General features: G+C 34.7%; 1 protein-coding gene across 11 annotated transcripts in view; it reads right to left on the bottom strand.

Moving 5' to 3' along the window:
* Nucleotides 1-16,174, bottom strand: part of LOC106073575 (neuroglobin-like) — a 254,252-nt gene that overhangs the window by 43,221 nt on the left and 194,857 nt on the right. For 2 of the 11 annotated variants that reach the window (XM_056025124.1, XM_056025125.1), the window contains exon 2: nt 10,294-10,970. The exons of 7 other annotated variants lie outside the window; for them this stretch is intronic. In XM_056025124.1, coding sequence (XP_055881099.1) covers nt 10,294-10,520 — 227 coding nt within the window. In that variant the 5' untranslated portion in view covers nt 10,521-10,970. Of the gene's footprint in view, nt 1-10,293; nt 11,213-16,174 lie in introns of those variants that run through there. 2 more of the 11 variants (XM_056025123.1, XM_056025122.1) reach the window with 2 other exon arrangements.

The raw sequence follows: 16,174 nt of genomic DNA on the forward strand, positions 1-16,174 counted from the left end.
GAGAATGCCCACCATGTCCTTCAACTGCATACTTTTTTAAGAGGCGCGAACAAAATGGTCCCCAAACCTATTATTGAACAAAAACTATATGGAGAGCTGCCAGATCTGGAGACCACTGCGCAGTTCATGGCAGACGTGGGACTCTCGTCTGCATCCGCCAACATACAAACGAGAACGAAGAAGAAAGACGGTGTTCAATTTGTAAAAAATTTACAATCTAACAAATTTACTTGTGAACATTTTTTTTAGATTTCTTTAACGAAACGTAACGCCATGATGAAACATGAGATGAAAGTGATCCAAAAGATAAGTGTTGTTTTAATACTGGACATTCAATGTGTCTTCAGAGACTGTGCTTTAAGTATGGAACGTATCGACAGCTTGAGTTTTAGTTTCAAGTAGATACTTCAGCCTATCAGCTTTTTGAAACATAATACATTCCCTTGGAAGTAGAACTCTTCTTCTAAGTGTGGTTTGAATTATTCAAGTGCCTCCTTATCTCTCTCTCTCTCTCTCGGTATTGCGCGTGCCCACCTAATCGGAAGTCCCAGATTTGAACCAGGCTCTCACTGAATGTGATGACACAACAAGGGTCACGTGATTTATACTCAACAGACACGCTATGATTGTGCTAGCTGCAGAACACCCTTGCAAATTGTTGTCCAATGAAAAACGTCCATACTGTGGAATTATCGGAATGAGCCTGAAGGTCTCCAGAAAATATTATCACCCCCCCCCCCCATACATACACAATTTCTAGGACATAAACGATAAAAACATTAACAGATCTGCTATTTACACCTAAAATTTTTCTGTTATGCTGAACTCACAGACTTCAAAACCGAATTTCGATTTGAAGATTTTGGAAACTTGAAGTATTGTAACTTTGAAGACTGAACTGCCCCCACTCCCTTGATTTACCGTTTTCTAATGCAGACTTCTTGGAGGCTTAACAATTCTAACTTCTAGTTGAGTTATTGACTGAGGCCCTCCCTCCTCCTCCTCGCCTGGTGTCACAGTGATTCTAAGTTATATACTTGGTCCTACCTTCCCCACAGCAATATGGCGTTTCACTTTCGTGCAATGCACTTTTAATGAGCCTCCGCAAAAGTTTCAGTTTCAGTTATATACACACTCAGTTTGTAAGCTTGGTACAATTGTGTACACAGTACACTAGTCATGTTTAACATTTCCGCTTTTTACAAAGTTTTTATCAACTCAATCTGTCTGTCTGTCTGTCTGGGTGGTTTCTGTTACACGTTTTGTTTCACACTTCCAATTCTTGGATCAAGTTGAAATTTTGCAAAATTATCTACAATACCTGAACCAATTAAACAAATATCCAATTTATTAATCAATTAATGGTAATTAATTAATTTTATTTATCATACAATTAGGAAAGATAAACCTTACAATTTTGAGAGACATTGCTCCAATTGTACGGCCCTCTTTTTCTATATTTGCTTTTTTTTAAAATATCGGCTATATCTGATCATTCACTCCTAACCTCCCCCGCCCCCTCCTTGAAACAACAATACTGACAGGTTTTATTTATGAACGTCTGCTACGTGCATACGTGGTTTTATTTGATTGTTGCTAGTGCGCTAATATGTCACACTGATAGATCTAAACTCGAGTGTGATTTAATTCTTATCTAGGCGCTACCTAGAGCCTGGCAGCTCACAGAGCCTCTCATGTCCCGGGAGGTAAGAACTACAACTCACGTTAAGTACACACGCAGACGTAAATCTATAAATAGATGCTTCCTCTGCACTAGCTCTCCAAGAACATTTAGCGGCTACATTCGTAAATACATTTTTATGAACCTTCATAGAGGTTGTTTTTTTTTTCTCTCTCTCCGAACTGATTAGGTCCATGTCGGGTTTTCCCGAAGCTATAAATACGTAGTATGTTTACATAAATATTCAATAATTTACGTACAAAAGCATCCCCTCGACGTAGTCTTTGCTGATATACTGATATAGCATTATGGCAGAGACCTTCACCCTTACCCCCATTACATTTTATACGCTGCATCAAGCCAAGGGATGCAACTGATAAAACAGTATCATAAAAAGGCTCTCAAAGGAGTGATGTTCCTTTTCCAAAAGTTACACAATACTTTAAGTTTTAGATATAGTCAGTGACCTAATACATGCCTAAACATTTTGTACATAAAATGGAGTTTTACATCTGGGCTGCTAAGGAGAAAAAAAATTTTGTCCCTTAATTAAATTATTTACGGGCAAAAAAAAAAAAAAGAGAAAGAATTCAATTTTTATTTTAACATTTATCATTGGAAATGAAAAATAATCTAAGTCAAGACAGCTGGTATTACACAACTCCGTTTTCTTGTTTAATATCTATATCCATTCTGTTACACAAAAACCACAAGGGGTAAAGAAATTCATTACAGGTTTTGTTATAATCTGACTACAATATGAAATAAACCAATGTTAACACATACTAAAGTAACGTAACGAATCAAACATATGATTTCCTTGTATAACTTGACCAGATACGCTGGTAAAAGGTTGAGATTGTATTTAGTAAATATCATTACAAAAATAATGATAGTAAATCAAAATCTTTTCCAGTAACAGTTTCTTTTTCTAAATGTTTAAAAACAAAAACAACACTTATCCATCCCGATTTGTTGAAGAAATGCTGAACAAAATGTACACAATTTTGAAGATTTTTTTCCCCTCTCTCTCTAGGACTAGATCTGGATCAGCGGTTCTCAACCTTTTAAGCTCGGCAACCCCTTTTTACTATCTCCCACTCTGCCGCGACCCCCACCCACATACGCTCACATACAGCAATAGAAGAATTGACAAAAACAATCCATATTTTCTATCGTCTTAGGCGACCCCCGGCAAATCGTCAATCGACCCCCAAGGGGGGTCGCGACCCACAGGTTGAGAACCCCTGATTTAGATGCATGTAAAGAATATTGTCTTTGATTTGACCTCTAGGTCTCCTTCAGTCGCGAAGCGACTATGGATCATCTCGGTGAGATGAATGCCTGGGCATTAACTGTGGTCGGAACGATGTCGCCCACACATCAGTTCCCCCCTCTCCACGCAGCTGATGTATCCAAAGGAACGGCAGTGCCGATACAGTTTGGGGTCAGCGGCGTCGCAGGTTCTGCCAGAGTGTAGCACTCCACTACCTATACAATGCTTCCAAATGGCATGCGTCTCAAATAGCCTCTGACAACCAGTCCAACTCCTGGCCTTCACGTGTGGCTCAGATATTGAGTCCAGCGGAACTGTTCTCACTAACAGGAGAAGGGGCAAAGACGAGTAACTGGCGCCTTAACCAGTAAGCTTCGGGCAGGAGTGGCTCGTTAGCCATGGCTGGCTACCCACCTAAGAGAAGGAAAACTCTGAATTCAAACCTCTGTGGCCTTGCAGCTATACCCAATCATGGGAAATGCTTCGGGAGTCAACCCTGAGGAAAAATCAGGAGTTGATTTGACCACCGACTTTCAAATCAGATTCGAACATGAGAGGGGTGGGGGGGGATGAGTGGAAATTAAAGTACAACCTGGAGTAGGGAATAAACAAAACACAACAAGCAAATAAAAAAAAACAAAAAAAATCTTTAAAAAAAAATAAAAATTAGTATCTTCTAATGGGAAGAACTCCACATTTACAACCATAGACCACAATCCTGTAACATTTATTTTCCTTTTTCGATATCAAACGAAACGAATGAATACAACTATTTTCTGATTGATTATTGATTTGTTAGGAACAATAAATAATTCAGCGAAGTTTCAACTTGATCCGGAAATGGAAAATGAGAGAAATTGGTGCAGACAGACAGACAGACAGACAAATAGATTGAATTTGAAAATAAAAAACGCAATGAAACAGAGGCGACTGATGCTCCGGAATGCCACCTTCTGATAACGCTTAAAAAGAGACTCACTCAAAAGTCTATGACCTACATGCTAGTCATGTGTCAGGTCGAGGGGAAATAATTCAAACTTTTGTACCATTCTAAAAAATAAGTTAAGTAAATACACAATCAGATGTTTTAATTAATCAGAATATTAACGTTAATTTAGGCTAATATTATAATAAAAAAAAAATACAGCAACCTTCGGCAGTGGCGTCACTAGGGTGGGTGTCACCAGGTGCGGTCAGCTCTGTGTGTCACACCCTCCCTGCTACCCCTCCCCCCACAAAATTACCGTTTTTTTGTTAGTTTATTCTCTTTATAATTACCTACATAAATTAATTGTTAAACAACTGTAAAATAGGTGTCGATTCTGTTTTAAAATTCCGTAATTTATTACAATATATCTATAGATAAATATTGCAACAATGCAACCTTAAGTAAACTACACTGTTTTCTTTTCTGGATTTCAAACTTGAAAATTTATAAATATCTTAAATTTAGTTTCTTTTACGATTTCGTGGTATTTCTGTTTAAATATCGTCTATTGGGAAATCACCATATACGCTAATAATTTTGATAATATCTACAATACTTTGCCATTTTTTGAATATGGACCTTTTGGTTGGGCCGCTTCAAATTTATCTGCCACATCAATGTTTCCAGTATGAGTTGAAGCTTTTCTGTTGGTTCCTAAAATGTCCTGTACTCCTCCATGGTTTGAGACACTGAAGCTACATTTTCAAATCCGTAAGTTGGACATATCATAAAGGTAATAGCACCCCCCAATCTAGACATTTTAAGCTATTTGTTTAATCTCATCAGCTTTTTTTTCTCCCATTAAATCTTATAACGTCTGAATCTGATCAGTAAGTGCTATATGTTATCGTTTCTATGGTAACGAAAAGTGAAATATTCTGCTGTTATAGAAACACTCTGTGCAATATAGGCTTCCATAGTTTTTCTTTATTACATCTATCATAGCAACGACTTCTTGCCTCTTGTATATTGTAGCCGGATGCTCTTGTTTACACAATGTTCCATTCCAGTTGGAGATTTCTCCTACGTCCTTCCAATGTTCCGACACATTTCTATTTCATTTCTAGAGAATCAGTTGATATTAGCCGACCAAAAAAAACAACAAAAACAGCACAATTTCTTGCCATTGACTAAATCCTGCCATTAGAACCATTTCTTTGGACAACTGGAGAACTTTTCTTTTGTTCTAGATAATTTCCTTCGTAAATCTTATGAAATGTTACAAAAAAACATCCCCCTAAACACATATGACTGAATCATTGTAACATTTCTTTCATTTTGGTTAGAGAATCTTTTACAATCTATTTCTAAAATTGCATCATCGTTTTTAGACATCACAATAGCAACTTAATAGTTATCCTATTCTGCGAATTTACATTAATTGCACGTGAGATTTCTGTAATATTTTATGCCTGATGAAATGTTGTCGTCTGATTAACGGTGATTATTGTTTGGCATCCTCATATTACGATGTTCACTTCTATATCAATAGATTCGATTAAATAGCTTCCAAAGACATATGTTTAAAATCAAAGCAGTGTTCATATACAAGCTTCTGGTAGACAGCGGAAAGCAAAGTTTCACGTTTTTTTTGCATGTGATGTCAACTATGACGTAACGTTTTAGACTTTTTGAGAGAATTTCATTAAAAATACGTTTTGACAAAATTTAAAACTAAATGTATATAAATCTATTTCTTATTGTGAAGAGCATGTTCCAACATTTAGCCAATGACATTTTTTTTTAAATTGTCAGTTATTGCAAAAGTGCATTTTTTGTCACTTGGATGTCACACAGTGCGGACGCACCCCCTAGTGACGCCACTGACCTTCCCCCATCCACCCATACAAATACACACACAAAAATGGTTTGCAGTTGTCAAAAAGTTTTTACGCGGGGAAAGGTGGGGGGGGGGGGGTCGAGTCTATGAAAGAATCTGAATTCGAAAAGGAAGTAGCTATGTTATGCAAGCAGACATCAATAACGCTAAATCTAACTTAACCCATTAACCGCCAAAACTTTATTACTGCATTAAATATAAATTTTCTATTAAATATCAATTTCTATTGGTCAAACTAAGACACTGCAAAAAGAATTTTTGAAAAATTCCATATAGTAACGATTCTGTGAGATGTACACTGGCAGTGTACATAGCAGGAAGTGGCCCCGTGAGGAACATTATATAAAAAAAATATTTTTTTCTTACAATCTTTAAGTGAAAACAGATTAGTTATAACATTGAAAAACACACAAATTAAGCATTTTAATGCAAAAACAAAAGTATATTTTAATGCTTTTTTTACTAAAAAATTATAACAATATAGTAAAAAAATAGGCATCAAATGTACATCTGTATCTGGTACTAACCAGTACTATCCAGATGTATTTTTTCAACAAATAATAATACAATAGTGAGATATTTAAAGATCATGTCCATAAGCAAAGATTTTAATATTTGAAGTGCGATTGAACCAAACATACTTTATATGCTCCTATATTCGTATATTCATAGTGATGGGCAAAAGTTAACTAAAAAGTTGCTAACTTTTAATTTAACTAAAAAAAAATAGTTAAGGCCAAAGTTTAATTAAAAAAAAATAGTTTAGTCAAAATCCTAGTTTAATTAATTTTTTTTAGTTACAAACTAAAAAGTTTAATTACAAATTTTACAAACTTTTTTTAACATACATACCAATAAATATTTAGATCTATGTAATTCGAAGAATATATATATAATGAATGAGAGAGAGGAGAATAAACTAGATGGTGCACAGGTCACTAGAAAGCCTTTGACCTTTACCCTATAATGGTTGCTATTCCCGCCAATTCAAGGTATTTGAAAGGCGAGAAAAATAAACATGTTCATTATATTTCTGGCAAGTTTCGCTGCTTGATACATCCCGATAATTCCTTGCTTCTATAGATCTACATTTTGCTGCTTTTTTTATTAAACACCAGTGTGTTCCTGTATAGCTGCAGGCAAAGAATTTTGCTTTTCATATAGATCTAAAAGAAATGTCGACTCTTTTTATTTTAAAACTTTTTACTAGATAGATCTAAAGTTAGAGTCTAGTGACGTCTAGTCTATTATTATTAGTCTATTACTTCTATTAGATCAATAGTCATAATAGTCTATATTTAATTATTTTAGTCTCTTAGTCTTAAGTAGAGTCTAACTCTTAGTAGTCTTAGTCTTAGAAGTCAATAATATAGATCTATTAGTTTAGAGATTCTACTATTCTAGAATTAGAGTCTAGAATATGCCTATACTAAGACCTAAGATGCAAAGATGATAGATTCAGATAGATCTATAATATTAATGACTATATATAATAGGCCTACTAATAATAGTCGTCACTATACTAGATCTAATACTAAATTAACTAAATCTAGACTAGATCTACATCTACTTCTATTATAATCATACTTATATCTTATCTTATATAATACAGACGTTACTTCAAAAAAGAAGATGATTACGTCCTACGCGTCATGCATTTAGTCATGCATATTAACCAATGACTTAAATTCTGCCAAGTCACTGGTTTTCCTGGCTAGCTCAGGCAACCCATTCCATGCTCTAATAGCATTATCTACTAGAGTATATAGAATTTATAGATCTAAATACACATATCTAGTTATAATCATAATTATAATAATCTAAAATCTCTAGATAGATCTAGAGTTACTAAGATATATATTAGAGTCTATTTAGATCTAGTAGTAGTAGTAGTAGTAGTAACTAGTATTTCTTAAATTATTTTTAGATTAAAATATAAATTATTTGATCTAGGTCTAGTAGCTAGCTCTAATTCTAGATCCAGATTATATTTCTGATCATTTCATTTGTAGAAGATATTAGATCCAGAATATTCTAGAATCTAGAGTTAGTTAGCGAGTCAACATGCAGTTTTATCATTACTTCTAAAAAAGTAACTTATATTAGAACTTGGACAATTACTTCTAATTTATTTCTATAATACTAATAATAGTATCATTCTAGTCTAATCTAGTGATTCTATTAAGATCTACATCTATCCCATAAAGACATTTAAATCTTTTTTCATGTGCACAAATAAATGTTTATTACATTTTGCTAAAGAGATTGGTTGTTGTTTATATTTTTCATGTTTGGCTGTTCCGTCCTTAAAAAAGGTCAAAATAGTTAGTAAAAGTTTAACTAAAGTTTCTTAGTTTAGTTTAACTATTTTTTTCAATTTGTGATTAACTAAAAGTTTAATTACTTTTTTTTAGTTCAAACTTAGTTTTAGTTTAACTAACAAAAATTAGTTTAGTTCCCATCACTATATATTCATATGCTTATCAGTTATGTAGTAATCATAAATTCCATTTTTTTCTATTTTTTTTCATTGGGTCGCAGTCATAATTTTGGCATTTTCAAGTTTGTTAGCTTTGATAAAGTCTATAGACTCAATTCCCTTGTGATATTAGGTCTGCTAATTAGCTATACTAAATTGTGACTAAAATGTAAAAATAAATATATATATAATAAATAACGGTGTCTTAGAGGTAAACATATTATGTTATGATATAACTCAAGGACCTAATAACAAATTATAAGATTCTAATGTCACTGAAACTGAATCATGCTTTTGTCTAATTCATTTATTTACTATTAGATATCAGGTTCTCATCTTGATTCTTAATGATGACATTGTGAACTGTTAATATTTACTTGAGACCCTAAAAAAATATTATAAATATCTATAACTATTATTATAATTTTTTTTTCAAATAACCATACATCAATAGGATTATAATTTGCTAATGGGACAAATATTTTTCTAAGCAGTCAGTTAAAATACTATAGCCTAGGAGAACTGCTAGAAGTAAAATAAAACAAAACAAAAGAAAATTTATAAAAGGAATTATTATATTATTGTTTATAATTTTTCAAATAATAACCTTATAATCATCATAATTAGATCTATAACTTGCAATTATAAGGGTATGTATATTGTATAGCAATAATATATGATAATATTGGTTAAAACAAACAAATCTATGTTCTAAATGAAGTCTTGATCTATTTCGATTCATATATCAGTCATTGATTCCTACAGTGGCATATCCTGCCATGTACACTGGGAGTGTACGTTACAAAAAATTAAAATTTGAAAAGACCATGCTATAAATGTTAAATCTATTAATTAATTATAATACTAGGATACTTTATGTTTCTAAATCAATTAGTTTTATTTGAAAATATTTATATAAATGTGTTATTACTTACATTTTCCAAATTGGTTTAATTTTTTTCAATTTTTGACAATGTTGTCACTTTCAAGTGCAATAAAATAATAAAACGCAATAGTAAAAGTCAAACAGCACGTGGCAAAACGTAGACAAACATGTTCTTAAACGAAAACAAAAGAAAAAATAGAAAAAACATTAATAGTTTTTTTTTATATAAGCTTTTGAAAAACGTACACTGCCAGTGTACAAAGTAGGATATGGGTTAAGTTTACATTTAATTTCAATACATTTAAAAGTTTCGTTGTACCGATTTATCTCAAACACTACCAGCCTTTCTTTTTAATTACAAAGTGTATATCAACTTACTCTGTCTGTCTGTCAGTCAGTCTGTCTGCTAAAAAGTTTGATTCTCTCATTTCGCATTCTAGATAAATGTAAAACTTTGCATTATTATTCATTGAACTGACAGGACATGAAACAATAAAAAAAAATACAATTAGTTAATTAATTGTTGGTGAATAATTATTTTATTTTATTTCGAAATAAGGGGAATAAATGCTTCTTTATGAGAGATGTTTATAAATATATGGATTTAGTCCCCTTATTACGTTTTGACACGTTTTTATCCCACTTCCCATTCTTGGATCAAGTTGAATTTTTTTCAAAACTATTCAAATTCGATAACAATAAAGGGATCAATCGAAAAGTTAACCAATTAGATAATCATTTAGCACTAGTTAACTAATTTTGTTTTATATAGCAAAAGGGAGCTAAACCCTTTAATTTTCACATATAAATGTTCGTAATTACCGATTCTTTCCCTTAGATAAGTTTTGTTTTTAAAAGTTGTTTATTTTGTCTATTGGCTGTTTAAAACCAAGACATCCAGTTATTGGACGTCTCACTGGAAATGAAGGCTTCTCTTAAAAATCAAATCCAAAGTGTGCAGTCCCTGACTTTAATGGGGTCTCAATATGGAGATGAGAACAAGTTTATCTATAGTCAAATTATAACATAAGACTCCCTGTTAAACATCCAACAACTGACACACAGACTCGACCAAAACACTGACACACCTGACACAAAGACACGCCTGACACACCTGACACAGTTTGCCTTGGGGTCACCTACCTTATAAACATCTCCACACCAAATCCCACGTCATCCCGCATGACTCCCTTCCATGACTGCTTCAAGGAGAAGACCTGCCGGACATTGAGTCCACTCTTGTTGTCCGGGTTCTCCTGGGGCTTGCCTTTGTCCTCGAGGTCTGAGAAGCTGGACTTGCCCTTGTTCCCCTTATTGTTGTTGTCGTTGCTGTCATCGCCGCAACCCAAACACTTGAGGATCGCCTGCATGTCAACAGTTCATGACCAAACACAACTTTTCACTTTGTTTCGTAGCTTTTCACTTTGTCTCGTTCCTTTCCTTTCGTGAAGGTTTTTCAACAGCTCCAAGAAAAATCCTCAGAGAAAAAATAATGGCTACAGAAGATCTTGGAGCTGAACGTTCAAACTGTATTGCTATTCCGTTTTATTTAAGTTTTCACTTATATTAATAATTCGTTTGGCTTTTTTTTTTTACTACACCGGACAAGAAAGTACCATTAGAAAGCCTTGCATTTTTTTTGTCCGCCAAAGAAAATAAAATAAATAACGAATCCGGGGGGTCAGCTTCTAAAATATCCAGTCATTGCACGAGTGTCCAGAGCCCCACAAGTCCAGTCGCCCCATAGATATCCAACAAATAATTTCCAAGTCTAAAGATTTTTTTTTCTTATGTTACACTGCCACTGTGTGAAGCCATTACTCCAATAATGAAATAGAAGAGAAACAAAATATTCAAAGTCCCCAATTATAGCCAGATCAATGTCAACAGATTGTCATAAAAATCCATTGACGACAATCACCACAAAAGACTCAGGGCCTTAAAAAAAAAATAAAGGGTCCCTATTGCCGTCTATATGAGAAAGACCAGACTTAGGCACCTGAAAAGAAATCGGTTTTATTTGGATCGATAAGTCTTAAACCAGGTCAGAACACTGTGTAGGCAGAACCTTCGGTATGCTCTCTTTTCTCTCCCCCTCTCTCTCTCTCTCCCTCTCTCTCTCTCCCTCCACACATATACAGAGTTACCCGCCTTTAGTATTCAAACCGAAGGAAAGCAAATCCATACACGCCTACCCCGTTCCGGAAACACACGCATACAGATTCCGAACAAACTGCTCCCTCGTACACCGTTCCGGAATACACACTGGCCGATTTCTCCGGGCAGGCTCATTGAGCATCTTCGTACTGTCAGCCACAGGGATGAGCTCTGTGCCAAATCTCACTCTCTTTAACTCTCTCTCTACTTCTCTCTCTCTCTCCTTCTCTCTCTCTCTCCCTCTCCTTCTCTGTCTCTCTTCATCTCTGGTGTTTCTTTCCCTGCTTTCTATTGCAAATGCTTCCAGTCTTGTAGTTTAAGAATGTGTTTGTTGAGATTGATAGAGACTTGGGCACTGATTTACGTTGAACCAATGGCATTGCTGGATTGTCATTGGTTCAATGTGAGATGGTATAAGAAATGGTATGTTTGTAAGAAATGGTATGTTTGTAAGAGATGGTATGTCTGTAAGAAATGGTATGTTTGTATGTTTGTAAGAAATGGTATGTTTGCAAGAAATGGTATGTTAGTAAGAGATGGTATGTTTGTAAGAGATGGTATGTTTGTAAGAAATGGTATGTTTGTATGAGAACTTACGTTTGTATAAGAGACGGCGATAGCATGTTTAAAAAACAGAAAGTATGTTCGCTTCAGAGATGGTATGTTTGTATAAGCGATGGTATGTTAGTATAAGAGAAGGTATGTTTGTATAGGCGATGGTATGTTTGTATAGGCAATGGTATGTTTAAAAAACAGATAGTATTTTCGCATCAGAGATGGTATGTTTGTATAAGCGATGGTATGTTAGTAAAAGAGAAGGTATGATTGTAAAGGCGATGGTATGTTTGTATAAGCGATGGTATGTTTATAAAAGAGATAGTATGTTCGCATCAGAGATACTATGTTTGTATAAACGATGGTATGTCTGTATTAGCGATGGTATGTTTATATAGGCGATGGTATGTTTGTAAAACAGATAGTATGTTTGAATGAGAGGTGTTATGTTTGTATAACAGATGATTTGTTTGTAAGAGGAATGATGGAAACAATATATAGATGCGTTAGTAATTTTTATGAGAGAGAGAGAGAGAGAGAAAAAGAGACAAAGAGAGTGAAAGAGAAAGGAAATGGGTTGGGGGGGGGGGGTGTCTATCTATGTCTATCGGTGTGTACATCAGCACGACAAAGCTTCCCGAAGTGAATGGTAAACCCATTACAAGAAATCAGTTACTTTTGAACGGCTAGAACTAATGTAAACATCATGTTGATTTGTTACCTGTAACAGTTCCTAGTTACTGAGTCTATGTCGAACACTGGATAACGTAACAACAAAGAGCCAATGTTGTGGGGATATGGTCTGCCTAAGTCTCTGACACTGTATCTGTTTCTCTGTTAACTCTGCCAACCAATGATAGGTCTCATTTAGTTCTCTTGTTTATCTTTCTATATCCATTGTCTCTCTTTCTTTGGCATCTCTATCTCTCTCTCTCTTTCCTTTATCTTTTCCCCATTCTCTGCATCTCTTTACCTCTCTTTTACTCTCTCTCTCTCTCTTTCTATCATTGTATCTCTTTCCCTCTTTATGTCTTTCTTTATCTCTGTCTTTCTATGTTTCCCTCTTTCTGTCTCTCATTTTCGATCTCTCTTTCACTCATTCTCTCCCTCTTTCCTTCTTTATTTCTATCTTGCCCTCTCTCTGTCTATCTCTCTTGTCATCTTAATGGCTTTCTTTCCATCTTTTTGTTTCTTTGCCCCCCTCTCTCTCTGTCAATCTCTCTTTTCCTCTCTATATCTCTTTATCTCTTTATCTATTTCTCTTTATCACTTTCTATATATCTCTTTCTGTCTGTCTCTCTTTCTGTCTCTTTCTGGTTCTAACTACTAAATGAGTACTCTCTTTTCCTCTGTCTCTCTTTCCTCTCTCTCTCTTTCATTTCTCTATCTCTCTTTCTTTAACTATTTTTTTCTCGATCTATTTTTTTATACAGTTCTTCCTATTAGCTTGCACCACATCAGACACTGTGGTGGACGGGTAATTAGAAAATAGCTATAATGACTTTCCAAGACATTTGACAGTTTATGTTAACTTAGGGCTTTGTTTCCCAAACTTTATCCTTAACGGAACACTTCGCACATTTAGAGTATTAATCGGAACACTTTGCTTATTATTTTTTTTTAACAGAGATTAATTCACGTGGTCAATTCTTGTACGCTTGTGAGTCTTTGACGCTGACTGCAGAGCTAGAGAGGAGGATTCTAGCAATGGAATTGAGATACTACAGAAGGATCCTAGGTATTACATTTAAAGACCGCATCACAAACCAAGAGATTAGAGACAGGGTTACTGCAGTGATTTGACCCCTTGATGACCTGCTAACTATCGTAGGAAAACGCAAGCTTAAAATCTATTGTCATATTACAAGGTCTCCGGAGCTCGCAAAGACCTTCCTTCAGGGAACTGTACCAGGAAAAAGAAGAAGAGGCACACAGAGAAAGCGATGGAAAGACAACATAAAAGAATGTATGCCATTGAAAGAGGTTCTAACTAAAGCAAAAGACAGAGAGGAATGGAGAAAGACGGTCGACCATTCTTGCATGATGCCCCAACGGTCCTACAGACTAAGTAGTTCGTGGGAACACCTATTCAGGACTCGCGGAACTTTAGGGTTTGGGAAACGCTAAGGGAAGGGAGGGGGGGAGCTACCAAATTAAAAACAATTCTGAAAAACTGAATTAAAACAAAACAAAACAGTGGCTAAAACAGAGTGCAAGAATGTATGTGGTCACTATCTGACAGATAAAATATAGGCCTACAGAGAGTTATGCCAAAAGTGACACCGAGATCATACTTTAATCAATACCAAAGTTTATAATAATATATAATAATGGGGTTACAATGATGTATGCAATAAAGTAGCATCTAAAGGTAATAAAGATGCCTATAAGTTAACACATCATGATGGCTATATTAAACAGTATTATGATGGCTATATTAAACCATATAATTATGGCTATATTTAATTATATAACGCATATACTCATAGTTATAAAAAAAACACATACTGATGGTCAGTGCTTTTTTGTGACGGTACGCACCAGTACAGGTTACCGGCACTTTTTTCAATGTGGGGAAAAATTTATTCATTTTCTTGTATTTTAACGTTTAGTATTAATGTATGAGTAGTTCAAAGTTAGGCCATGCATCACTGAGTGCCGACACCTAGTTTGTTTTTACAAAAAAAGCACTGCTGATGGTACACTGAAGCATTTACTGATAGTACACTAAAGCAGTGATGCCCAAACTACGGCCCGCGGGCCAAATCCGGCCCGCAATGTGTTTTTATCCGGCCCGCCTAAACATGTTTACAAGCACTTCATTGAGTAGACAAACGTTTCACTAATAAAACAGATGAAACCGATCTTACATAATAGCCATACGTGTGTACGTAGGCCAAATAGTGCTACGGGTTTCTAATAAAACTATTTAAAATGGTTTATTCTCTATTTCTTTTTTTTTTATCTATTCGATGATGTGGCCCACGACACGAGTGTTGGCAATTAAACTGGCCCGCCGGCCGAAAATGGTTGGGCATCACTGCACTAAAGCATATAATGATGGCCTATGCTAAAGAATACAATGATAGCTAAATAGTTGCATTTTATGAAGACTCTATTTAGAGATGTGATTCAGAATGTGAGCTAATGCTGGAGTTTAACTTTTAAAAGAGAACAAGTTTAAACTTTCTTTGGAGAAATTGAATTAATGCACTTTTATAAATTTAGAAAATATATAAATTTTCAGAGACATTATAAAAATCTTTTCCTGTTTATTTCTTTACATAAAGGAAAATAACCTTTGACATTTAAAATAATCTCGGCGTAGTGTCTGGAGGATTTAAAATCAAATCCTATCAGGTTTCTACAATTTCATATCAAATCTTAGGTTTATTTTCAATAATTGAATACAAATATTAAACAGTTAAATGAACATTTCCTGAGTAGACAATTGAAACGTTTGAAAAACACCAAATATCAGCGTACAATCGAGATCTAGATTTGTCTGATTGGTTAATTGGTTATCGACTTGCTTTTTATTTCGCGAAACTTTTTTTTTCCTGTTCTTGTATGAAACATTTGATAATAAATGTTGATGCTATCAAGAAATATATGCTTCTATACACATCTATATGCTTCTATACACAACTATATGCTTCTATACACATCTATACGCTTCTATACACATCTATACACTTCTATACACATCTATACGCATCTATACACATCTATATGCTTCTATACACATCTATATGCTTCTATACACATCTATATGTTTCTATAAAACTGTCCGTGTCAACAGAAATTCGTCTATTTAATGGTTTGGAAACGTTTTTCTGAATATTGTCATGACACAAATCAACAATCACTATTTCTTACACCACTGACATTTATAAATAGCGACCTCAGCAGTATTTTACAGATTCACTGTCACTAAAGCCTTCTTCTTAAGACAAAAAATCCAGCTCCGGGGCAGCACATGGAAATCATTGAAGTGGAAAATAATACGTTGACTATGCCAGGCCAAAAAATATCTGTCAGATATTTAATCGCTTATTAAGGATTTGTGCCATCAAGGAGACTAAGTTTCTTATTAGTGCTTTCATCGAGATGGTCATTTCGTCTATTAATTATGAGGGCACTTTGTGTTCACTACCAGAGCATCGAACCTTCTCCTTCGCGCTCTATCCCATAGTCTGTTGAAGAACCACACATGATCTGTCGACCGTCTTTCTACATTCCTCTCTGTACCTTGCCTTAAATAGAACTTCTTTCAATGACATCGATGTTGTCTCCCCATTGCTTTCTCCGC

The sequence above is a fragment of the Biomphalaria glabrata genome, chromosome 3 (genome assembly GCF_947242115.1).
Source record: "Biomphalaria glabrata chromosome 3, xgBioGlab47.1, whole genome shotgun sequence".
NCBI classification, from domain to species: domain Eukaryota; kingdom Metazoa; phylum Mollusca; class Gastropoda; family Planorbidae; genus Biomphalaria; species Biomphalaria glabrata.